The following is a 26,891-nucleotide window of genomic DNA, read 5'->3' on the forward strand; positions in this document are numbered from 1 at the left end:
TGTTATTTTAATAGGTGTTCAAGAAGTAACAGTTGCGTCAGCAGAAAGTGTAAAAGGAATAATAGTTGCATCAGCAAACAGTGTTATGACATCGGAGTCGTGGGTGGGTGGAGTAGGGGTGTGTGTGTGTGTGGGGGGGGGGGGGTTAAGGGATCCCTCACTAAGCAGGGGTTCCAGTAAGGCAAGGCTGCATTTAACAACTGGACTGTAACAATCAAAAAACATACCTGTTATGATGATTACTATTAACATAAATTACTTGAACATGTTGTACAAACTATCCGAGGAAATAGACTTAAAAGATCTGACGTAACCTCTTCTCCACACACACAAAAAAAAGGAAGCCATGATCTACATTCCAGTAAAGGGTACATAATCTTACGCAGGTTGATGTATAAATTGATGCATATTCAGTTGTATATTTCATTGTTTTTATTTTATCTTACTAAACCTATAAAAAAGGAATAGCAATAAATAAGTTGAAATCCAAGCATTCAATAGATCTATTTGATTGCAGGAGTGTCCCTGTTGTTTTAACTGTCCTGAACAGAGTTTCACTTTGACTGCAAAGAAAAGGAAAAAGAACACGCAAACTAGGGGGCAGCCGTCATCCCGCTGTTGAAATTATAAGAAGCTCTCAATCATCAGTCTAATGGATGCTCACACGTTAAGTCCTTTGGACTTGAAACCTCCACACATTTCCAATGAGTTTGCAGCGCAGCAGCTATCTTGATATGAGAACTGTTGGTTGTAACGAACTATGCACCTAGGAACAGTATACCATCGCATACACACAGTACAATCAAGACTGAATTGGAATTAGAAAAATACAGGTACAAAATGATTACATTCAAGAAGACAGTACTAGCACAAAAGGGTATTATTTATAGTCATTTAGGTAACTAATATAGGAATTTCAACTTTATAGAAGCATTTTCTAGATAGAAAAAGTGAGGGGAGGGGGAAATGATAGTATTATGGCTGTTTGGTAGATGTGTGGGTTTGTTGTTGAGTGGATTCTAGCATATATATATATATAATAGTTAAAATGCATAATTTCCATAGATGGGGTAAAAATTATATATTTTCTTTAAAGATCATGATCATTTTGGTTTGGGTCATAAGGTGCAAATACTGTCTATTAAAAGAGGCATTGAGTGGTGCCCTTTTGTTGCACACCGTTCTGGGTTCAAACATCAAGGAAAACCCATTAGAAACACAGGATTAGTTGTGCTGATATTATCATGTTACCTGAAGATTTATACACCTAAAAAATGCAGTGCAACTGTTATGCTAACTTTCTTTCTTTTTTATTTTTTTTATTTTTACAGGATTTCCATTTGAAGACAACTTTCCCTTTTCTTTGGCAAATGTCAATAAACTCACTTGCTATAAGCAAATATATATTTTGGGGGAAGACAATTTCTTTGTCTTTACAAAGAACTACACTGATGTCCACCAGTGAAAGAACTATACAGTTTACTGCTTGGATGATATCATCCTTAATGTAACTTTCTCTCATATCTGAAAATATATATATATATACTATTAGGATTATCTTAAAGCATATTCTGTTTCCCTTAAGCATAACTGGGAAACACTGGCTTGTGGTTAATTTGTTAGCTTTTACCGTCAAATTTAGAGAGGAATCATATAGCATCATCAATGCATGTTCTCTACTATTTGTACAGAAGGGCCTAGCCAAGCAACACATGTTTACCATGTAACAATGCCTTGGTTCAGAATAAATACTCTATTTCAAAGCAAGAGTTCTCTCAAACCCATATCTTGTTTGTCTGTCCTGTCGCTAAGAGTCGGCGAAGCACACTTCACACATAACCAAGAAATGGCAATGCAGTCGCAGTCAAACACACACTTCCAAAGGTGAAAAGACGGGCTCACTATCTAGAGACGGTGCATTTTTATCTCAGTGCCTATTCGCTTAGCAGGTAAGCATAGATGCATTTGTCATGTACGAGCTTGTTCTTTTTTGACAACAGTCTTAATCCAGTAAACCTGACCTCAGGAAAGACTACTGAAGTTAATAAAGAAAGAGGAAATCCTACCTAGTTAAAAAGAGCATCAGAAATGAACAAACACCTTAACAGATAAGGAATCGAATAGAAAAAAACAACTAAAAACATGATTGAATCTAAAATTCGCGATAAATCAAGCATTGGTCTACACAGTGGAACAGAAGGCTATTTGTAGCATGATGGCGGCTTCCTGGGGTTATCGGGGCTTTTTTTTGTTGGGGAGTCTAAGTAGCTTGTGAGATCAGTCTGATGGCTAGTTCCAACCCACAGGAAGACGACAAACCTGCAGCTTAACTAGACGCTTCAGCCCTTACTTCTCCTCGCCACTACCACAAACACACTGTAAACAAAAGTACGGCCAAGAGAGAGATCTGGAAACGGAATGACTCTGACCACGCAGCGAGAAAACAACGCTAAAAGCAAGAACACCACCAAGTGGCACCTAATATAAATCTTTTTAAAAAGCAAAATGATTTCTCATGGCCTATGAGTGAGTGGACCATTACTTGGCAATAAAATCTCAAAAGGCCGATAGGAAACAAATGAGGGAAACATTATCGAATGCCTCATCTCCATTAGGTCTGTTCAACCGGGTTTGGACTAGTCCTAGTATGGTACGGCCCGATTAGCCTGCAACTTGCACACAACAGATAGTTTCATTTCAGCACACAAGCAAGAGAACAGTCACACAACAGAAAAATTATTTTCATTGTTACTCTTCTCCAAATTGATAATCTTATGAGACAAATAGCAATTCAGTACAACTGAATGCTGCCAATATTTAGAATCACCAACTACAACTATGAGCAAGACGGGCTCTGACATGGCTCAACTGTGGCCAGTGACGACAAGGCATTTTACTAGCCTACCAAGAACCACTCATACTTCAGCTACAAATTAGTGCAGTGTTTGTGTAATAAACAAAAATATCTCATGAAAACAAGCCGCACACAAGGAATTAGCCATTCTAACTGCTACGCAAACTGCAATAAGACCAAGTATCGACACAACCTGTATTTCACTATTCAAAAAAATATTTCAACCGATTTCAGAACTGTGATGGCATTGAGCAAGAGGCTGGTCGAGGGCTTTGTGGCTTCATGAGGGAATAAGTGGGAGGGTTAAGGCTATATCTGAATCTTTTTTTTTTACCCACACACTACTTTCCTATCACAAAGAAGCGGCTTTTAAGCAGACCCACCATCTCATAAACCTGACATGGACGTTGTGAAGCAACTACTAAAAGATAATAACCGATAAACAAAATACCCTCAGCTAGAGTGAACTCTGGTTCAAACGCAAGGGCGTACACAGGTCTACTCTTACACCTTCAATCTAAAGTGATTATACTGGAGCTACCACATACCGTTTTACAGTAGCACTTTCTATGATAGCAAGTCAAGGTAGTTATTAAATACTTAGCCTTGATTTCTTCATAATTTGAATACACAGAGTTAGTGTACCACATGGAAACACTAAGTGAGATGTAGGTAATGGAAGCCTATCTGTCATGATTATTTACCCTGGTTAAAGTCATTTTGGGTTGAAGCTGGAAGGAATGAAGGGAGCCACAAGATAAGAGCTATTCAAATATAGAGGTATTCTACCGGAGGTGGAGGGAACTCTTTCAGTAGGTGTGTGAGGTAAAAAGGTGACAGAAAGCTGTGTTCTTCTATAAAATTAATGCTGTGTTGGGTTTTTTTTCCTTCCTAAAATGCTATTTTTTAAATTGCAAGACGTGACCTTAAAATGGCCTCTATGTGACAAAAGGATATACGATAAACCCTTGACAACCATCTCTATAAGGGAAGCCATGCACTGGGGGACAGCTTGGTTCTTCCACAGGCCCTGCTGGAGCGGTGAGAGGAGATCAGAAAAGCATCCTCCTCCTAACCAAAGCGAGGCTTCAGGAGAACACTGAGATGGTGAGGAGCGGGGAGGATCTCCTTCCCCCCCACCAGAAACCAGAGCTCAAGCAAATTCACCACAAGGGGGGGAGGTGGAGTCTGTCCGAAGCATCCTGCTCAAGTCTCCCCTTCAAGCGTAGGGTTACAACATCGAGGAACGTGAAGCTCAGGCTTCACGTCCATGTTGTGGCTTCTCATAACAGCAGCTGCGTTTCACTGGTCGGCGCAGGAGATGAGGACTGGAGTCTGGGCGAGGTCCTTCTTCTGACTCTCAGCTAAGCCTCGTTGGCCTCTGAATCAGGACACAAAGCACAGCTGCTGTCAGGTGTTTTTTTTTACACCCCCCACACACACACTCCCCAGTTTTCTTTTCTTTTTTGGACCCCCCAATTCCCCCCCACTCCCCATTTCCCCCTCTGCTGTCCCGATATCGTTGCTCCACCCCCTCTGCGGATCTGGGGGAGTTGTAAACTAGCACATGCTTCCTCCGATACATGTGTAGTCGCCAGCCGCTGATTTTCACCTGACAGCGAGGAGTTTCACCGGCAGGACATAGTGCATGGGAGGATCATGCTATTCCCCCAGTTCTGCTCCACCCGGAACAGGCACCCTGACTAACCAGAGGAGGCACTAGTGTAGCGACCAGGACTAGAGTTCTCAATGTCAGCCCGAACCCGACGGGTCCCACTCAGCCCGACGGGTTTGGGTCAGCACAGGCTTAATTGGCCGGGTCGGGCGGAGCTCGGGCTTGGGAAAAAAAAAGGCTATAGGCTATATTTAGGACTATAATATGCTATTTACACACAGAGACCGCACAGTGGTGCTCATGTTTGAATCAAATAAGAATTAAATTATCATCTTAATATGTTAAATGCAGTTATTCATTTATTACTTTCTCTCATTTGCTGAGAGAGTTAATGAGGTGACATGACTTACTGTGAGTGAAGTAGACCACCTGACAAAATGGATGCTAAGACGATAAAAAAAAAAGTTAGACAAAGGGGAATACACCCTGGAGCGTTGGGACGGAGGAGAGTTTAAGTCAGAAGTATGGAAAACTCTATGCTGTGGTGGACGAAGACGGTGAGGCGCAGTAGGGATACGTTCAATGCAAAAAAAAATGCAAGGTGCTCTTCAAACACGACTCCAAGACCGGCACCTCCCTTCCCTCAGCCGCCATACCTGCTGCACTGCCACCCCTTCTTCAGGTCAGAAATCGATGTCTGGTTTTGTCAGTAGCCTACAGCTGAAGTCCCCATCGCCATCAAGCAGACAGTGACGGAAGGGAAGCATGTGTCTTTATGTGCGCCAAGGGGAAAATGACGAATGCTGGCAGAAAAAAATAGATACTCACAATTCTCTCATGAATTATCGGACTAAATTGGTCGGCTTCAATGTATATAGATTAATAGAAACAAATTCTTAAAAGCTGATAGAGAATGTGTGGTGGTGCAGCAAAATTTGACTTCAAAGGGAGCGGCATCACTCAGGCTCTCAGTACGCTGGGTAATTACGCACGCAGCAGCCCCGCAGTGCTGATGCGAGCGAGCCAGAAATGGAATAAGCATACCACCCATAACAACATAGCATGAAAGCTGAAAAACATTTATGGCAGTAACACACATTGTTCCCATTGTACTTGAGCCGTGCCGACATTAATTAATTGCACACTTTTTATAATGTCCTAGTCTAATAACTGCTTTTTCTTTGGTCGGGCTGAGTCGGTCTCGGTCTGAGTGTTCTATATGACAACGACAGCCGAGTTGAGCTCGGACCTCGTCTCAAGCGGGTTGGGTTGGGTCGGGTTAGATTTTTTAGGACCGTTGAGAGCTCTAACCAGGACTCATACCCTTAATCCAGCTTCCCACCCAGAGACACGTGCCTTTATGGACGCCCGACCAAACTGGAGGTAACACGGGGGCTCGAACCTGCGACCCTCGTGTTGGTAGGCAGGGAATCTACCGCTGCACTACCGGACGCCCAAATAGTCAATTTCTAAATTTTGTTTAGTCTAGTCTTGTTTATTTACATAGCACAAGCATGTTTCAAAGGGCTTTACATAGCATCATATAAAGTACATGTTATATACATATCATATTACACACTAATTTAAAGGCGAGTGGTCACAAGGCAGACAGCAAGTGTACGCTTTGAATAAGTGTTCCACCTGGTGTCATTTAATAGAAAAACATATATGAAAAACTAAATGTTGTATTTAGCATGTTACATATAAATATACGGTATGAAAGCTAGGCTCTGTCTACCTGTGAACGTTTTCCATGGCTGCGACCTCAGCGAGCGCGGTCAAGCTGAAGAAAGCAGGCACGGGGCTCCTCTCAGCTTCCTCTGGTCTGGGAGTTCTGTAGCAGCCTTTTTCATTGCATAAATTCTGTTGGGGTAATGGCTTCTCATCCTGTTCCTGGTTCAGGTCCCTAGTTTTGTCTTCTGTTTAAAAAAAAGAAATATAATATATATATATATTAATATATATAATATGCTTCAGCAACAGCAGTAAAGCACGGCTTTAGCATGGGGGGGAAATCTACATTTTATTTTCTTCTCTTGAAAAATACCTATGTGGACTACGTACTTTTACATTTGGATTCCAAAACATTTTTCACCTAAATATAATAGTGTTATTTGGTATGAAACTCTTCCATTGTAACCTTAAAGATCCAGTGCCTGACGCAGGCCAAAACAAGTTCATTCCTCACCCTCAGCCGGAGACACACTGCCATCAGCTGTGCGCACCAAGTGGGTGATCTTGCTCTTCCTAGCCTTCCTCTTCTGGCTACCAACTAGCATCTCAATACTAGCGGTGCCCTGGGCATCTGGGCACATTGTGGCAACGGGGGCACATGTTTTGGCTTTGGAAGCTGAATCCGCCATGGTGGAGTCACTCTGCACCACTGCTGTGGAGTAAAGGTTCATCAAAATGCTGCTCTGGATGACAAGGATTTGGATGAGTTGGCCCATGCACATTCACATTCACAGTCACAGTCATGAAAATCAATGGTGCCACAACAAGGTTTCAATTTTCTAAACAGTTCCTAACTCTTTACTATTCTGACAACAGAAAAGAATATCTATCTATCTATCTACCTACTAGGGGTGTCACGATACACTCAGTTCACGATATGATACACGATATTGGGTTCACGATAACGATACGATATTTTAACAATATTTCTTGCGATCGATTTGTAAGTTGAGGGAGCATCCTCCACGCTAATTTGAGTAATTTCACCATTTTCATCCTCCGTGTCTGTAACGTCCCTCATCTGTTCAAACAAAGCAATGAAAAGGAGAGCGAGCATGCAATCAGATGCAGATCAGTGCCACCATGTTCAGCTTCTTTTTCTCGCGATATGAGATTTCATCTCAACGATACATATTGTCACGTTTTGATATCGCGATATATTGTGGGACGATATATTGTGACATCCCTACTACCTACCTATCTTTAACAGCAAAATCTTAATGACAATTTTTAACACATTGGGTGCCAGCCATGTTTTCATTCCTGTAGGTAAGTTGTGCCAGGGGTGTTTTTGACGATTCTGGCTCATTTTAGAACAGCCGAGGATTCTTTTCTGTTAAGAATTCATGAACAGCAATCATCTAAAAATAACTAATAGAATGTGTGCTTTCTCTGTCTAAAAGAGTTAGTTTGCAGAGTTAGTAGTTATGTAGATATTAGCCGTTGAGTACAGCATGGTTTCAGCGTCTGGAAATTTATTCAGAGATAAATGGCTTTTTGTGAAACAGTCACTTTAACCATTCATTTTTGGCATCAGTAAGACCGTCAGACATTCTAAACAATAGTTTTGAACAGTAATTTCCTCCATAACAACAGGAAACACCCCTCTCATTCAAACTCCTCCCTCCGTGTGTCTTCTCCTCCTTCCTCCTGGCTTCAGCGGGCGTGTCAGAAGCGTGTTGTGCTGCCTGCCTGTCTGTCTGCGTGCCTGCCTGCCTGCTTGCCTGAAATGGATTGGATTACTGTAAAATCGCCAAGCTTGCTCCCGCGGTGTGTGTGTGTGTGTGTGTGTGTGTGTGTGTGTGTGTGTGTGTGTGTGTGTGTGTGTGTGTGTGTGTTCGCGCGTTGATCCGCGGCTCTGGGGGGAAGGGATCTCTGTCCGTTCTGTGTGTGTGTCTCGGGCTTCTGACTGTAAAATCCAAGCCATTTCCGCGGAGGCGGCTGCTTTTGGGTCCCGTGGCTGTGACTTCTCTCGGTCTCTGTCGCCACTTAGTGGTCGGTAAAATAGATTACACACATGCTCTTGCTCCAAATAGTTATCTCGAAGATGTAAGAGGGGTTGATTGATGTCCCACCGTCAAAAAAACATGTAAGACGAGTTATTTCGGCTCTGGCACTCAAGCGTTGGATTATGTAAGACGAATTATTTCGGCTATGGCACTTAAGGTGTTAACATGTCCTCTTCTTTATGGTAAGATAAATTCTGTAATTGAAGTTCTGTCTTTAACAAACTGGATAACAATTGAAAAATGAAATTAAATATATTGTTTATGATATAAACTGTGACACAACTGTTGGAAAACATTCAGCAAAACTCACCATAAACAATCACCTTTACTAATGACATTACGTGTAATCAGTTACTGTTGAATGTCTTCAATATGAAAACATTTACATCCCTACTATAATGCATAACCATCAACATTCTAGTTCACCTTTTTCCACATCACCTGGTTTCTCCTTTTTGAGTTTGTGCTTCCTAACAATCTTGTGGAATGAAGTCTTTTTCTGAGATGGAGATGATCCTGATATAGTAAAGAAAAAAAAGAAAAGGAAAAAAGAGCATGGGAATGCCATGTTATGGAGTCGAAATGTTTTTGATTTAACAGAGAGAACAGGTTTTGAATAACAGAAGGTGTGAAAAACATGGCTCTACAAACAATTGCAGAGTGGGCCATGGATGGAATGAACGGATATTACAGAACAGTTTATACACTGGAGAAATCTTCCAGCTATCCTTTTCCTCACCTTTTGTGGTTTTCGGTGGTTCTTCTTGTGCAGCAGAGCTGTCGGGTTTCTTCTTCTTTGCCACAGCAGTGCTCTTCTTGTCAAAGGTCATTGGGCTATACTGTGGCAGGCTGTTGAACTTCTTCTCAAACTCTTCCTCCAGTTTTCCTAGCCTACAAGTAGAGTTTACAGTTTATAATGTGAGCATATAACAATGTTAAAACAAGGGGCTTATAAAAACATCTCACCTCACAAAAATAGATGACCAAAAACAGGAACGGCATAACAGGAAATTCACTATCATGAGTCATGACAGATAAATGGCTTAATTATTTACAGTCCTCCTGATGCAGAGGCTGAGGAATGGTGTGGTATGTCAGCAAGTAAAAAGTCCAGCTAACGACTGTAAAAATGCATTCCTCAAAGCAATGTACTTTGATAAGAAAGGCGGACAGAGAAAATATCACTCTGCAAAATTCTGATATGAATATCTAATTCTAAATAGTTGCTAGTTAGCCTCCTGAAAAGCTGTATAAAGATCGGCGCGGCCTGGGGTCCTTCAGGCTAGAGCGAGGTGCTCGCCGCAGGCGAATGACGTGCAGCGCACAGGCCTCCTTGAGGCATCCTCTCTGTCCATGGTACGCCATGATGGTACGGCATAGTAGGATTGCCTTTTGGAGGGTCTGGTGAGACGAAGGAGGAGCGCGGCCGGGAGAAACCCACAGAGCCTTAGCCCTCCATGCACTGAAGGGTCTTTCAATGCTGCGGTGTAGCACTAGCTCTATTGCAGCGGATTGGGCATGATCAACCCTTCCGCGGGCAACGCTGCAGACAGAGTAGGAAGGCTGATCCGTGAGCGGCTGCTTCTGGGACGAGGGTCGGGGTCTTAATCGGCCTCGGCTGGGTCTACTGGGCGAGGGTGTATGATGTTGGACAGACCCGAAACACCTTACGACCCCAGTTAACATCACTGATGACGCGTCCCAGCGCATGCTGAAGCATTGTATCTTGAACCTATGCTTTATTTGTGCATTGTGTACATTGACATATCTGACAAAATGCTTAATGGCTAACTGGAGGTGGCAGCAGTATTCCCATACATTGACAGCCCCAGGCTCACCACACTGATAATTTAACTGAATGTTAACAAGTGAATGTGTTGAATGTAACACTGACTGCAATGTTCTGTGCTGCCAAACTGAATTTCCCTCAGCACAATAAATGGTATTGTTACTTGTACTTGAGCAACACCATCACCGATGCACTGAAATGGCAAGACAGTGTAAACAATAAATAATAATAATAATAATACATTTTATTTGTATTGCACTTTTCATTAGCAATACAATCTCAAAGTGCTACATTAGTACAAACAAACAAACAGGAGCATAAAAGATCAACCAAAGCTGGAGCATAAAAAGCATTAAAAGTCACATAATAAAATGCCAGAGGTGGCCTGAAAGGCCTAAAGACCTAAAACAAAAACAAAAATCACAAAGTTAGGCGAAGGCTTTGTTAAAAAGGAAAGTTTTTAGTCCCCTTTTAAAAGCATCCACCGTCTGTGGAGCCCTTAGGTGGTCGGGAAGAGTGTTCCACAGATGGGGTGCAGCCGAGCAGAAAGCACCATGTATGTCAGCTGAGAAGACTCAACTGGGCGGCCTCATTGTTATAGAGATCAACCTTTAACCAGCAGATACAAGTTCACACTGTCGGTAAGCATCCAACTACAACCATCCAACTACAAGATTTTGTTCACTGTTTAATATGATGTATAAACTGATATATGTTCAGTTAAACCAGACTAACCAATTTGTGACTAATCTCTCGAGACAGACTTTCGACTTTCATTGAAAATCTGTCGGCAGGCTCCGTCAAAAGGGATGTAACAGCGCTCGCACGCATGCTTCACGCGCTTCACCCGATCAAAATGAAGTGAACGGTGTGTAGTCAAAACTTTCAATTTTCAGAGTATAGCAAGTTGCTACTTGCTCCTAGCAACGAGCTAGAGTTGTTATTGTTGTTTCATACCGACGGACGGATTTGAGAGCGACACGCAAGGAGCGGAAAATAAATCCATTAATGGGCAGAGCCGGTCGGTTGGAGCCAATGGCAGAGGTTGCAGGGAGCGGAAAGGGATTTTCTTCCGCTGCCGACCGCGCCTCTTGAGTTCCTGTTGCACCACATTGAAACAGGGCTGCCCCCAGAGGTTAGAGAAAAAAAATGTTTTTCTTGTTTTGTTTTAACCAATGGGTTCCCAGATTGATTTGTGACTGACCATATGAGCATGACATGAGTTAACAGCCTCCAAAAATCTAAGAAGTGCAATCAGAATTAGAAGAGTTGGGTTATTAATAAATCATAGACTAGCAATATGATGTATGTTGTTGTTTGTACATTGACTACATTGTTTCTGATTTCTATCAGGACATTTAGATTGTACGTTATACACATTAAACGTGAACTTCGCGAAAACAATGCTGATTTATTTTGCACATGATCTCACACATCTGAAAACTGTAAACATTTTTGCAGGCATTGCAGGCATTTGTGCATGAATGACATCACTGGTCCACAAGCTAAAAATCTATTCTCAATTCTCAAACGGTTTACAGTTTTCGGATATGTGCGAGATCATGTGCAAAATAAATCAGCATTGTCTGTTCGGTGAAGGTCTGTCTCCTTTATGTGTCTGAAAGATAAAAGATTAAAAAATATATAAAAAGATAAAGTTACCGTTAACATTATGCGGCAAAACATAACCACTCAACAGTATACAAAAAACAACAACAACAAAATGGATAGAAATAAGAAAAATGACCAACCCCTGTGAAGATTCATCTTTGGACTTGGACTTTTTCAGCTTCTTGGGGTTATTAGCTCCCATTTGAGAAACAGTCCAGCTGTCGTCACTCCAGTTTGCATCATGATCAAATGCACGGAAAGCACCTCTTTTACCTGGAAATACATGAAAACTGATGAACTAATGAAATAACACTTTGAAGCACTTTCATCTCTGGTAATTGCAGTAGTGGGCAAATTAATTCACTGTTGATTACTTGTCATAACACACAAACTAAATACAAACGGATGATGCTGCCTACTTTTATGAACCAATTTTCCCTTGAATCAAGACGGATACCTCGGTCAATGTTGGCTCTCAGAGAAGTCAGCATTCCCTCGGAAACCAGGGTCTTATACAAGGCACCTTTGCAGCTCCTCTCAGACTTCCTGGAACCACGGCCCTCTGTGCTGGACTCTGCTTCATTCTGCCTCTCCTTGCTCATGTCTTCATCTTTGAGCTTATCCTGACTGGAGGGGGAGTGATGGGGCTCTGTCCCGCTACCCTCTAGGTCTGTGCTTCCCATACCTGCTTCTTCATCCTCATTCTTAGGGATGTTGTCTGTCGTCTCCTCCACCTCAGAGGAGCCATCCTGCCCATCCTGCCCATGGTCCTCATCCATCTCCTCATCTTTCTCTTTGAGAGGGCTCTTGACTCTGGGCTTACTCTTCTTTCTGGGCAAGTTTCCCCCGCCAGGGCTGCCGTGGATCTTCTTCTTGGGCTTGTCCTCCGTGTCCTTCCAGGCCCCTTTGGCCACTGCCTCAATAGTACAGAAGACACTGTCCAGGTCGGATTCTGCATGATCAGATTTCTTGATGATCTTCTTGGGTGAGCAAGGGATCTCATCGTGATCACTTGACTTGGCCACATCTTTTTTCTTGCTCTTCTTTTTGACACGTGCATTTTGGCTGGCGGGTTGTGGGGGGATGGCGTCAGTGGAGGTAGGAGAGGAAGAGGAGGGTAAGAGAGGTGGTGTGTGATGGGAGGGAGGATGGTCATGGGTGTCTCCCGTCTCCTCCTTGATCTCTGCCTTGACTGTGGCATCTTCGACGGAGGCTGTGGAGGAACTGTCCTGTGGCTGCAATGTCGCCGTCTCCATCTTCCCAGCTTCAGATGCTAAGCACATCTTACAAAACACAATTCATAATCTAGGTCAAACAAATGGATACGAAAATGGAGCCAGGTCACAAACACATTTGCTAGCTTTTAACTGCTACCACCGGTGACCATTTGTTTGAGCATGACATCTGACAAGCTAGCTAGCTACCTGCAGTTCATCCTCTGGTTCAAGACACCCAACATTTTATCCAAAACAAATTGGGTCAATGGCAAGTAGTTCATAGTTAGAGATGTATGAGCTTCAAGCTGCATGTTTTTTGGTGTCCAAACAAATTATACAGATATAAGTTATACATCTCTAAAGGGGCAAGGCATTCTATGATGATGTGCTTTTCAATGATTCCTCTTGATTCCTGATATATTAGTAGGATAAAGATATTACTAGAATATAGTGAGGTTGCTGTATGTGAGCTCACACTTGTTATTGTTCTGGACACATTTGAGAACAAGTTCTTTCAGAACCTTTACAGCACATACTGTACATCATGGTGCATCATGTTATGTATTTTCTAAATCATACACTTAATGATTTGTAATATATTATTTACAAAATGTATTTGTTTTAGACAAGAGACTTGCTAATGTCACATCTCATTTACTTGACTTACATTATTTATAATAATTTGTGCACTGGCAAGTCCATTCAAATGGCATGGCCTACTATTCAATATGGACAGCCGATCAACACTGCAGATGTTTATAATGGGCCATATCTTCTAGCCTAGGTAAACCCAGCCCCCACGTGACCTGCTCTCTCAGTTCCCAGTCACTATCTACACATAGTGACTGAGAACAGGTCTGAGAGCAGGTCACGTGGGGGATGGGTTTACCCAGGCTACATATCTTCCACCGCCTGCAAAGTGGTGCAAAGCACAGCACAAGTGTAATTTCTATTTTCCAACTGACAGTTGTCAATTTCACGCTGTGGGGTCATTGTGTGGCAATAACAATGGGCATCTTATTATTCGTTTTTTACTTTGCATAAGCAAGTTTGCAACCCTACATGAAATAGTTGATAAATGTCTGGATGGACGACACTTACTGTATATTTTTGCCTAGGGCGCTTGATTGGCACTAGCCAGCACTGATTGCATGGTTAAGTCTAGGGATGCACGATATATCGGCAATCATATCGGTATCAGCAGATGTTAGACATTTTCACATCGGTGCATCCCTAGTTAAGTCGATGAATCCCATTAAACCTACCACCAGACCAATTTTAGGTGGTGACCTGGCAATCTGCCCAAAATATTCAGAATTCAGATTATGGCCATGACACACGTTTCTCCAACTTGCCATTGAAACAATAGTGTGCACAACGGGGCAAGCGCACCTGGCTTTTAGAGGGAAGGGGAGATGATGACACTCTGATTGGTTGAGTTCATGTGATGCGCAAAACACACCTAATTAAGGTACTTAATACAACCCCATTACACCTTCCACCAGCTTTGCGCCCAGATTGTGTAGTGTAACTAGCAAAAGTGGACTTGGACACACCCCCAAAAGCACTTGTGCCATGCGCTAGAGACCATGCGCTATCATGGTTGTCAAACTAGGGCCCATCATGTTAGTCTTGGAGGTCTAAATTGCATGTCAGTCAATCACATTCTTCTGGTACTTCTACAACACTGTTAATTATTACAGTACACACTTAGTGCAAATGACTGCGAGCCATCTAATTAGAGACTGATTGACACCTGGGATGCCTGCCAGGTGAATGCAATGAAAACCAGCAGCACTCTGAGAATTTCACAATTTTACATTCTCTCAAAATATCTCAAGATGAAAAACAAGAATAATTGATGTTAATATCCAATCAGCTGAAACTGAAATTGCAATCTGAATCTACAATATGAATTGATGTACTGAAGCAGGACTAATCCCCCCAGATTTCTGGCAAAACGGTATTCTACTTGATTTGAAAACTCTGTAGGCAAGATGGCCGCCTATAGCCCCTTGTACCCTGACAGGATTCCTAGCCCATAAACTAACATAACTTGGCCAATAAGTATGTAACATACAAAATCAAACAAACAGTAATGTCTTCATTTGATGTAGAATGCAGAGGACATGTAACTGGTTTGTTAAACTCGCATTCCAGGAATATTGTATTGACCGCAATGCTCCACATTAACGTAGGTGGCTCGTGCCTCAGACAGCCTGTTGTCCCTGAACCCACTCGCTTAGCGCCAGAACACACTGATTTGGGGGCGAAACACGCCAGGATTGGCCAACGCCAGTGCCCAGAACTGTCAAATCAAATCAAATCATCGACAGAGACGCTGTGGCCTGCCTCCCAATCCCCTTTTTCTTTTTTGCCAGACAGTGTATCAATGTGGCTATATTATAAATATAGCCATGTTATAAACAACTAACCAACACTGATGGGTCCGTATGGAAACGGTCTTGCCCGAAATGGTTAAAAGTTACAGTATATCAATTTGATCATTCAGTGGCGTTTTACTGCCATGTAACATAACTAACTAGCTGCTAAAATTAGCCACAGTAGGTGATTACCCATGATGCATTGCGCTGTTAAAGGGCTCACGCCATTGGAGTGAATGGAGATGTTGCAACTCTCCTATTATGGCTCTGGCATGAACTACAGTAATGATCACATGAAGATAATATTTTTCACGAGTGGGGAAGGCGGGGGGGGAGTTGGCCGTGATGTAGGATGCAACCACATTTTGGGCATTTTGAAGGGCAAATATCGGTTGCCCTTCAAACTTTCGACTCTTCTCGTCCCTGGCACCCCAATGGTGGAACGAGCTTCCACCTTCGGTCAGGACTGCTGAATCACTGCCGATCTTTCGGAAAAGACTAAAGACTCACCTTTTCAGGCTCCATCTGGGCCCTTCTTGATCTAACTTATTTCTCTCTCTTTCTATTAATAAAAAAAAGAAATTCCTAAACTAAACTCGTACCACTGTTCCTTCAGAATTTGTAGTTGTCATAGACTGTGCTCCATAGTTGATTGCTCTATTGCTGACAAAAAATGTGTTATTGTAAGTCGCTTTGGATAAAAGCGTCTGCCAAATGACGTAATGTAATGTAATGTAAAATAAAGCAGGTTTGAACCCATAGAGGGCACTTATGCAGCTGAAAATGATAAAGAGTAGATTATAATAAATTTGGTCTCAAATGTGGAAATTCTGACCAGCATTCTTCACACACCACCCCAAAAGCCATATATATTGGTTAAAAACTGAAAAAAAGTGTTTTGGGGTTTAGTCCTTCTTTAAAGTGCACTCTACATACTGTACTGTAGCCTCCCTAGCCTGTATAATGCATTACCTCAGCGAGCTGGAAGAGAGCGGACTGTCTGCATGGCTTTCCCTCTGGTGCCAAAGACGGAGATGACTGTGAAGGTACCTGTTTTACATAGGAGAAACAGAGGAATCTTTTCGTATAACTTTTTCCAGGAGTGTCTGTATGTATGTATGTCTGCGCACAATTGCCCAACTTTGCATCGCTGATGACATCACTCACTGATGACATCACAATGTTGTCAAAATGTTATCATCAGTGATGTTAAAATTGCTCGAGTATCAGTGCCCAGTGATGTCATAAGATGATTTTGGTCAATGATTTCACAGATGATGTCATAGACATTGTGACATCATCATTGGGACAAAAACAAATGGGGGGGCGGGCACGGGTATTGCACTAGTCTTCTTCTTCTCCTTTATTTATATATATATAAAAAAGGGAATAACCAAACGATTATATTTAGAAACAGGAGAGACCATAGAATATTTAACTCTGACAAAAAAGAAAAGATTTTTTTTTTTTATCCACAATTTTCTTACATTTTGAGTTTCTTGTTTCTTTGCTTTTGCAGAATGGTTACTGGTGTTGCTATAAAATGATGCCAAGTTTGGTTGGGGGGAAAAACCAAGTTAAAAAAAATCTGTCTTGTCACTGGCAAAGCGGGGTGCTCTCTGCTATTGCACAACCAATTGCCCCATTGGGGACAAATAAAGTTCTTGAATGTAAGCAATGATCACAACTAAATGATGGGAACTAGTGCAGAAGTACAGACTTAAGATATAACTGTACCTCGGTCAGTGAGGAAAGGGCAGACTTGACCCCGCTTTTAGTAATGTCAGGCACTCTCTTCGGTATGGTTCCAGACGATATCTATAGATAGAAATTGGGTGCACAAAATTTAGCTATGCCAGGCTCTTGTACCAAAGTTCTATTATGAATTATAAAATCCAAAAATGACAAATCAGTGCTGAGTGCAAGTGAGTTCAACCAATTACCCTTCACATTAAGTGAAGATGATCAATGCATTTGATCAATATTTACATACTGTTGTTTGCATCGTTCAAGACAAAATGTGGGATACTGTAGCTCAATTTGTGCAGGGCTGGGTATTTTGTTTTAGATGCTGGTGCTTTGTACTACAAGCCTGGCCAGATAGAGTTGGCACATATCTTCATCCAGTCACAACAGCCCTGTGACCCACTCCTTTTGGGTCATGACCCACTGTTTGAGGTAACACCGTTCTTAAGTATATAGCATGCTGGAAGAAGAGAAATATAGCCTGAGAATGAACTCACCTCTTCCTTATTCCCTGGAAAAGGTTTCCCCTCACCGTCTGTGTCAGGTAAACTGGGTTTAGGAGTGCTGGAAGGGATCTAGAGAGGGATGCAGTACTGGAGTTACAGTAGTTGGTCCATTTCATCAGGAATTAGCCTCATGATCTTTGGCATAAATCAGCCAAAAATACAACACTTTTTTGTTTGTTAAAAGGGATAGGCCAACTTTTTGGGAGATTTGCCTATTTGCCATATCGCCCATACATAAACACACATTCTAACAGCGCCAAAAAGCTCTATGTACTCACTCGTGTACTCACCACAAGATGAAATAATAATCCACGAAACGGCCATCTTCAAAGTAAATCCACACGGGACCGAGATCTAACAAAGATTAACCAAACTAAGCAAGAGTAACTCAAGCTACTTCCTCATTTGCCATGAGGCGCTGTAGACAGCTTAGAACGCATGTGCTGTGTACAGCGGTGTACAGCCATGGATGAATTAAAAGACCTGGATAGGGGACGAGCCACGCCCACCCATGCATTCGGACGGAGGCTGCTGACCATGCGGCCTAAGGCGAAGTGCGCATGTGTGCCATGACGTATTCCATGACGTCTCCCACCCCTCCCACCCATGGATGTATTAAAAGAAGAAAATACACCCATATACGGCTCTTAGTGGCTTCTGAAGAAAAAATGCCCCATAAAAAATGATTTGATAATTAAAAGAGTTGTTTTATACTTTGAGTGACACCCGGAAAAAAATCCCCTGGGTTTAACAGCTGCCGGGGTCCCCATGCAAGTGGATGGGAGTTTTCCTTTCTGGGCTGCATGGCGTCACGTGACTTGCAATACAGAGCTTCGCCACCATGTTCAAATGGCGTCACAGCCCAGCGCTATTCCTGGGGGCTTGTGTACAGCGTGTACAGCATGGCAAACAAGGAAGAAACTTTGGTTATACTCTTTGTTTGTTTGAGGCGCTGTGTGAAATCACTGCGCCATGTTGCTTGGAAAGTAGTTCCGGCTATCTATCTACCTTCATTTTGGATTCATATTTCATCTCGTGGTGAGTACACAAGTGAACATGTACATAGAGCTTTTTGGCACTGTTAGAATGTGTGTTTTTGGTTAATTGAACAGCTGTACCGTTTACTCAAATTAATTTGCCAATCTAACTAACTGAACAGCTGTACCTCACAGCATTGCAAGGAGAGTGACGAAAAAGGCATGGTTTTTCCTTGTTTATGTATGGGCAATATGGCAAATAGGTGAATGTCCCAAAACGTTGGCCTATCCCTTTAAGCATAGTAAATACTAAAAACTCCAAGTAGATGATTTAATTGAAGATAAGACATTTGGTTAGTTTTTGTACTGTAGATAAAATTGACAAGAGCTGACAGTTGACTGTCCTCTGTCCAAGAACATGTTACCTTGTCACTGTTACACAGATGAAAATATAAACGTTAACTGATAAGTCTTTGAGGACACCTAGCTGAGAGCTGGTGCATTACAAGGAAAGGCTCGTGGGTGGCTTCCAACAGTGACCTACCTCTCTGGTCGTGAGGGCATGTTCCCCAGCCAACAACAGCATGCTAAGGCCTCCCATCTTTGTAGGATCTGATGAGGAAAGACAGGAGTTACACAGAGATGCACCTGCATGGTCTCCTATTACACACAACTAATCATCTGTAACTGTTCCCAAGACATGTTTGCACACACCTGCCATGGCAAAGTGTAACTGTGGCATGCTGTCCGTTTTGGGTAGTTTTTTGGCAGTGGCAGAGTCCTTGGAGGAGTTAGAAGGGAAGGACCACACTTTTTTGCGGGGGTTGCTGACTGGCTGGCAGGATGGGCTCTTCACTGGTTTGTTGGTGGTCGGGCACCACTTGTAGCCTGGGTTTGCCTTCATGAAGGCATCCTTGTACTGAAAGAAGACCATGTAGAATTGATATTATTACAAGCAAAAGATTAAAAAAAGATAGCTTAATATTAGGGATGGGCATTTGAAAAAAAATCCATAATCGAAATTCAGGAAAATTAACGATTATCGATAGCATAATGTATATTATATATATATAGATATGCTATCGATAATCGTTAATTTTATATAGTGTATATATAATATATTTATAAAACGGCTCTCTCAAATCAAGCAATCTGATTGGTTCACAGCCATTGTATAATTCCAGTAACCGAGTTCAATAACCCATGGCCATGGGTTATTGGTTGCCATGGCAACTCTCTTACTAAAAGGCAGCGCTGCCTCGAGCTTCGTGTTGGGCTTTCCAGAAAGCTCTCAGCTTCTCAGCAAGCGCCAGGATTGGCCAATGTCAACTTCAGTCTCCAGAACGATCCAATCAAATCACCCGCACGTCTATCTTCTTGCTAGAGGTCCCGCCTTACAGTAGTGTCAAAACAAAAAGCTACTCGCTTGCAGCCAGACGCATGATGGCGCAACTCTCTTAGGCTTTGGTTACCTCAAAAACAAAATGGCGGAGACAGCTTTCAGATCCTTGTGAATCGATCTTCGCTTATAACTTTACTAATACTTCGCAGAAAATGATGTTTTGTACAAGAATAGACGCGGGCTAATGTCTTAACCCCTCTCTCGCGCGCCCTCACTCTTAACCCCGCATTTCTAAATAAGACGTAACGTTACTTGGTGTCGGCATACGGCTCTGGTGTCGGACTTTGCAAAAAGCTCTCAGCAAGCGCCAGGATTGGCCAATGTCGACTTCAGTCTCCAGAACGATCCAATCAAATCACCCGCACGTCTATCTTCTTGTCCCGCCTTACAGTAGTGTTTCAACTGACTCTCAGAATACCATGCCAGTCGGACTTATAGTATTATTATTATTATATTATTATACTTGGAAACCGTTTTATAAAAGCAATATAGCACTCGAGCAGCGTGTGTTGTGGAATATATCCCGGGATAACAGCTTATCAGCGGGATACAGTATATTCACCACAACACACTTGCTCTCGTGATATATTGCTTAAATATACACTGTATATATTACTTTGGTAATAACGTTGTGTGTTCTCGGCCGGCTGTGGGGATGCAGCTATTTAGTAAGAATATCAGACACTAGCACTGCTATAAACAATAGACTATAGAGAAATAAATGGATTCAAAACGTTTATTTAGGAAACAATTATTTTACAACATCCTTTTTTTAATAGTGGCCAGGAAACATTCAATATGGCCGGATTCTGGAACGTTACCGGCTGCATTGGCCGTCTGGAAAAATGCCTAGCGAAATCCCTGATGCCGGTGTGAATTCCCTATGTTAAAAACAGTGTTGTTTGGCACGAAGGACCCCGTCACAGCCAGAAAACTAATACGAAGCTACACCTCACGTTAGTCGGCTGTGCAATGGAGAGGGGAGAGGAGGAAAGAATTCCACCCAAACCTAGTCTGCATTTTTTTTTATAATAATTCGATCAAAATTCCACATGATCGACATGATTCCATAACGATCAATTATCGATTTTCGATTATTGATGCCCATCCCTACTTAATATCACTTAATACTTTTAAGGTGATATTTGTCTTACGCAATATTATTTTCATTGCTTCATTACTTCTAACTATGTGCCAATTTAAGATAAGAAACTCCATTTCCCTTGTTCAAACCCCCCCCCCCCTCATTTTGCAATGATCAGTTAATATGTTTAACAGTAAAAGAAGAAACATCTGGCAAGGTGATGCCAAACGAAATGGGGATGATACTTTTAACAAACAAACTTGTAAATAAACACTACATGCGTCTTGTGCACATACAATGATACAAAATACAATAAAGAAGCCTTTGTCACAATCAGGGTTTCCGCTAGGCCCGGTTTCAAGAAATAATTTATTTCACTGGACAAATTTGTTGGTCACATTTTAATAATAGTTACAAACGCATTGCCTGGGCCTCACTGTGCCCAGAGTATCCCATACATGTTAACACGTTCACTGCCAACAACGTGTTAACACGTTTTCAGAATCCAGCTGTTGACTGCCAACAACGTGTTAACACGTTTTCAGAATCGATTTTTTTTTTTTGACGGTGGATCGTTGATCTGGCCCTTTTGCATCTTCTATTATACTGTTAGAGCCGCCGGGCGTGTGCAATCCATTCCGCCGACCCACTGAGTGGCGACGGTGCTCAGACTATTGAGTGTTGTTTGGCCAGAAACGCACGCATTCCAGCTGAGCTCAACCGAGGACCCAGAAGCGAACGAGCCTCATTCTCATACTGTAGGCGAAAACCTTTCACACGGGCGCACGGCGGTGGGGGGTTCCAAAGGTGGACTGGGTGGAAAGCACACTTTGAAGCGCGCAGCATAAAGCCTAGAGTCACACAAGGCTTCGTCAAAGCTCTCAACCGAAAATCCAAGAACGGATTAAGCCACATCCACGCTCGCCGACGAGGGGCCGCCAGAGAGGGAGGCTGCTGCTCACTGCTCAGACAGGCAGGAGAGACTGGCTTGTGACTGACAAACGCTGCTGAAATCCACCAGACACGCCCACGGAGGGAGGAGTTGTAAGGAGAGGGGGTGCGGGTGCTGCTATGGAGGAAATTACTGTTCAGAACTATATTGTTTATGTCTGATGTCTCACTGATGCCAAAAATAAATGGTTAAAGTGACTGTTTGATATTGAATTTCACAAAACTGCGATTATCTCAGCTTTTTGTCTCAGACGCTGAAACCATGCTGTACTCAACGGCTAATATCTACATAACTACTAACTCTACAAACTAACTCTTTTAGACAGAGAAAGCACACATTCTATTAGTACTTTTGTGAACTTTGTGTTCACAAAGTCCAAGCAGAAAATTATCCTTGGCTCTTGTAAAATGAGCCAGAATCCTCAAAAAAAACCTCTGGCAAAAGCTACCTACAGTAAAAAAAAAAGGCTGGCAGTGAATGTGTTAAAACACCATGGCAAACAAAATACAGCGAAACCTTCCAACTATGTAATTTAGGGTCTTATTGGCTAATTGTAAGCCTCAAAAAGTAGGAAACATTAGTTTAAACTAGGGATGGGCGGGAGTACTCAGGTACTCGAGTACTCGTTCATAACGTCAGTACTCGAGTAATGTTTCCGCTGTTCGGGTACTCGCCCCACCCCCCACCCCTTTAAAAATGGTACGCACACATCGTCATGTGGATCCGGCTATACAGGCAGCATGGCTGTGTTTCAGACAGGCATAACTGCACGGGCATCAAGTCAGCCAGAATGTAAAAGTATGTCATCTGCTTTAGGGCTTTCAAAATAAAACCCATATTGTAACATTGGCATTAATATTAATTTTGAGTAATGCTTTACAGCCCCAGTTTCAGTCGTAATCTTAGCATCACGAGTATTTTGATACAGCCAGCTCATCACGAAAATTTACTGGTGGAGATGCGCTCCCGTTAACGACACGAGACAGATGCACGCTTCTCCACAACGCACCCCCGATAAAACTCATTGAAAACGTGGCACTAGTTTACTGACTACACTGTCGTCGTCCCATAACGTTAGCCACAAGAAATGAGGAGAACAAATCACTTTATTGCTTCATGGCGATCACTTTAGCTGCAGCTAACGTTATGGTCACTGGTTAGTTTTCACTTTTTGGCAGAACACCGGACCTTGTAATCCGTGGATTTACGTTACTGTAACAGTGATCATGAAGCAGAATGGATTATACCGGACATGTAGGCCTATTGGAAATGAGCCTTCGCTTGTTTCACAAGTCTGCTCGAACGAAGCGCTAACCAATGCCATCCAACCACCAGAGCTCGGAGGTAGGGACAACAGCTGCAGCTAACGTCACCTAATTGTCCCTCTCCTCACAAAAAGTGGTGGGGCGGCTGTAGCTCAGGAGGTAGAGCGGGTCGTCAACTAATCGCTTTGGATAAAAGAGGTCGGTGGTTCGATTCCCGGCTCCTCCAGTCTGCATGTCGAAGTGTCCTTGGGCAAGACACTGAACCCCAAATTGCTCCCGTTGGTGGACCCTGCGTGGTAACCTGCCGCCATCGTTGTGTGAATGGGTGAATGTACCTACTGACTGCAAAGCGCTTTGGATAAAAGCGCTATATAAATGCAGGCCATTTAGGCCATTTACCAAAAAGTGCTACAGATAGTGCTTTTTCCATCCAAAAATGCAAACGTTATGTGTGAACAGCCCCATACACAGCAGATTACCCCTGCTCCGTCATTACCATAGTAATAGATATTCGAAATTAACTGCTTAACTCATTGAGTGCCAATGACGACAGTTGTCGTCAATTCGAATACTAACGTAGAGTGCCAAAGACGACGATTGTCGTCAATTGCGTTTTTTGACGGTGGGACGTGGATCAATGCCCGATACATCTCCTGTACAAATATTGTAGCTATTGGAGGTCTATAACCTATTTTACCGACCCAGTAGGTGGCGACAGTGCTCTCCAGATTACAGAAAGGTCCGGAAAACAGGAGGAAAAAGCCGTGATCAAAGAGAAACCGATGCATGCTGCAGCCAGATCCATATAGATTGCTCTGTCTGCAGCTGACTTTGTCTGCGAACCGCAGTCAATCCGCGCACCCAACTGAGCTCCTCTGCCTCTGTCTGTCTGTCTGCATAGTTTCTTCACACGATTAGCCGCCAGAAAGGCAGCACCCAACGCCGAAGGGCCAAACCTTTCCCTGCAGTCCGGGTTGGCATTTCCTTGTGGCGCTGGGAGCCGCCCGGCGCACACAAACGGAGCACTCCGAAAATAGACTGGGTGCGTGTAGGCTGTGTGTTAGTGTGGGGAGGAGTTTGCAGCTGATGGGGCACGCAGGCACCACACAATGACACCACGTCACTACATCATAAAATATTATCTTCAGACTCAGTGAATGTGCTTGAAATGCTGCATTTCACAAAAGGCGGAATAACATAGCTTCTAATTTGAAAAGTGTCTTTTTGCTCAAAACAGCCTATCTTCTCCGGCGCATAACTAAAGAACGGAAAATGGGATCAATAAACTTTTTTTTTGCAGATGATAGAAGAGAGTCTCCTCGTTCTTTGTATGTGTTCGGTGTTTACATAGTAATATCACACAATATTCTGTGGGCCTCGAGATATCACTGAAAACGCTCTGAAACTCTGGCACTGGGAGCGTCCGTTCTCCAAAAGTGGCTGGCACTCAATGAGTTAACATAGCCAAACTTGGGTTAAACGTGTGTTTCCACACGGACCCCCAAAGCCCCCCAAACCCCCCCCCCCCCCCCCCCCCCAGCGAGTACCCGATTACTCGTTCATAATAAAAGGAGAGTACTCGAGTATTTTGGTTAAAATGCCCATCCCTAGTTTAAACCCAAATCCTGAATATTGCCATTTCCCTGTTTTTACTGTTTGCTGAGGCTGGGGCTGAAATGGGCGGTACTTAGGGCTCATAACTCACTACTCTCCCCTGTGGACTCCCTGCGCTCTCTTGGACGGCACAGCCAGGGGAGAGACATTGTGTATAACGATTTTTCTGAAATGTGTCTTATAACAAGCCAATTACATATTCCTCTGCATCTATATTCATTAAACTAACACATATATATATATATTATATATATATATATATATATATATATATATATATATATATATATATATATATATATATATAATTATTATTTTTTATTTTTTATTTTTTGCATGGTTATTTGCAAAGATATATAAACATTTATGGGCTGCTCTGGGCACCAGCGGGCCAGCCAGCGAGCACCGAGTCCGTACGGCCCTGAACGCAGCGAGGTCCGGGCAATGCATTTGCAACTGTAACTTTGTAACAATCAGTATGCTTTTACTAGGGCTAGGTCACAATGCACATAATGAGAAAAACTGCAGAAGAATGGTGTCATCTTAATGTACCATATCAATTGCTTACTAGGTAACTAAGTATTGTGCTAGATCAATAAAGCTTAAATAGGTTTATTGCACATAGCAAGACACCAAGCCAAATATTTGACTCTAAGGGTATTTAAATGCTGCGAGTTGGATCAGCTTTTACCTTAAAGTGATATTTCACTTTGGTACAAATAGCGGTTCAGTTTGGTACAAATCCCTCATGTTGGTGCTAAGTCTAACAAAGACGCAGCAGCAAAAATGAAACTGAACCGAGCTGAAATGTATGGGTGTAGTCTGGCTGACATTGGCAGAGCAGTGCTCACCTCCTTGGCCATGTCGGTGTACTTCTGCTTCTCCTTGGGCTCCAGTACGGCCCACCAGTCAGCCAGGATCTTGGTGGCCCCGCGGTTGTCCAGGCGAGGGTGCTCCTGCCGCACCAGGGAGCGGTGGCGTTTGCAGAAGAGGAGGAAAGCGTTCATGGGCCGGCGAGCCCGCTGCTCGGTCGAGTCTTCCTCCACTTCCCCCGTTGGCCCTCCGCATTGCACCTGCGATGCCTGCTCCTGGCTGCACAGCACTGGCTGCTGAAAAACACATTCACAAGCCTTAGATGCAAAGGGGACGTGCTTAGGCTTGGGCCGATTTTCAATCATATTGAATATTGCGATATTTGCCGAATATTTCGAAAAAATGTACTCGCCCAAGCCTAAATGGGGTACTGTCTCTGATGAGCCTATAGATTTGTATGACAAACTAAGCTTTTCCATGAGACAAAAAAAAACTTTCAAGGTTGTAAATGTGCAGTCAAGAGTAGAAACACGCTCACCTTCTCCAGCTCCTCTTCCTCTTCCTCCTCTTCTTCCTCAGAGAAATCCAGTGCCTTTTTGGAGAGAAGTGGGTGCCACTGCAGACATTTGCGTTTGGGGCGCTTGCCACTGACCTCCCCCACAACAGGTGGCTCCTTACCCCTTCCACCACCCTTCATGGTACTACCGCACCTAGAAATTAAAGAAATAGGCAGATCATAGGACCACATCATGGTAAAACTAAGAATGCACAATGGGAATGCAATTTAAAGATTGCAACCAACATCCACCCACTATGTCCTTCAAGCCATGTGCCCCTTCAAGTATGCACCGTACACTTCATTTCATATGAATCCATCAACTTTGCCATTGGATATAAACATTTTTCAGTGGCCACTGTAACATTGCTGTGACTGTCAACAAGGGCAAATCCAGCCAAGACCACGTGCATCGTGTGGCATACCTGGGTTGTGGCTAGATGGGGTACAGCCACGGTTGGAGTGACGCAAAATCGTGGCAACTGTTATTCCATTCAACTTGTGTTAGTCCTTGTATAGTATACTATATGTGATGTATCGGAACAGCACAAAAAAAATAGAATTAATTGAAAGATGCTTGGCTTTTTTTGTCAATCGTTCTTGGAAAAAACATTCAAATGGGAATGCAAACAGTGCAGACTATGAATTTCAATAAACAAATAAACCCCTCGTGTGTGATTGGCCCTCGCTTTGGCCCTTGCCCTTGAAAATGGAGCCAGAAGGGGCAGGGGTTGAAAACAATCACGTAGGAAATGGGATACCA

General features: G+C 42.9%; 1 protein-coding gene across 2 annotated transcripts; it reads right to left on the reverse strand.

Annotated features, from left to right (window-relative positions):
• bbx (BBX high mobility group box domain containing) lies at positions 1 to 26,282 on the reverse strand (the record flags this gene model as incomplete). 2 transcript variants are annotated; one of them, XM_083641067.1, is made up of 14 exons in its annotated part: positions 1 to 4,235; positions 6,208 to 6,388; positions 6,658 to 6,852; positions 8,654 to 8,728; positions 8,952 to 9,103; positions 11,753 to 11,885; positions 12,070 to 12,895; positions 16,186 to 16,263; positions 16,951 to 17,031; positions 17,457 to 17,534; positions 18,987 to 19,054; positions 19,157 to 19,361; positions 25,611 to 25,868; positions 26,111 to 26,282. In XM_083641067.1, the coding sequence occupies 14 exons, from the start codon at positions 26,267 to 26,269 to the stop codon at positions 4,157 to 4,159; spliced, it is 2,568 nt and encodes an 855-aa protein (XP_083497193.1). In that variant the 3' UTR covers positions 1 to 4,156. The 2 variants fall into 2 exon arrangements, with proteins under 2 accessions (XP_083497193.1, XP_083497192.1); XM_083641066.1 differs by having other exon boundaries at positions 25,611 to 25,865; positions 26,111 to 26,269.
• Between the last annotated feature and the right edge of the window lie 609 nt (positions 26,283 to 26,891).

Source organism: Poromitra crassiceps (genome assembly GCF_964638095.1).
Source record: "Poromitra crassiceps genome assembly, chromosome: 1".
Taxonomy (NCBI): domain Eukaryota; kingdom Metazoa; phylum Chordata; class Actinopteri; order Beryciformes; family Melamphaidae; genus Poromitra; species Poromitra crassiceps.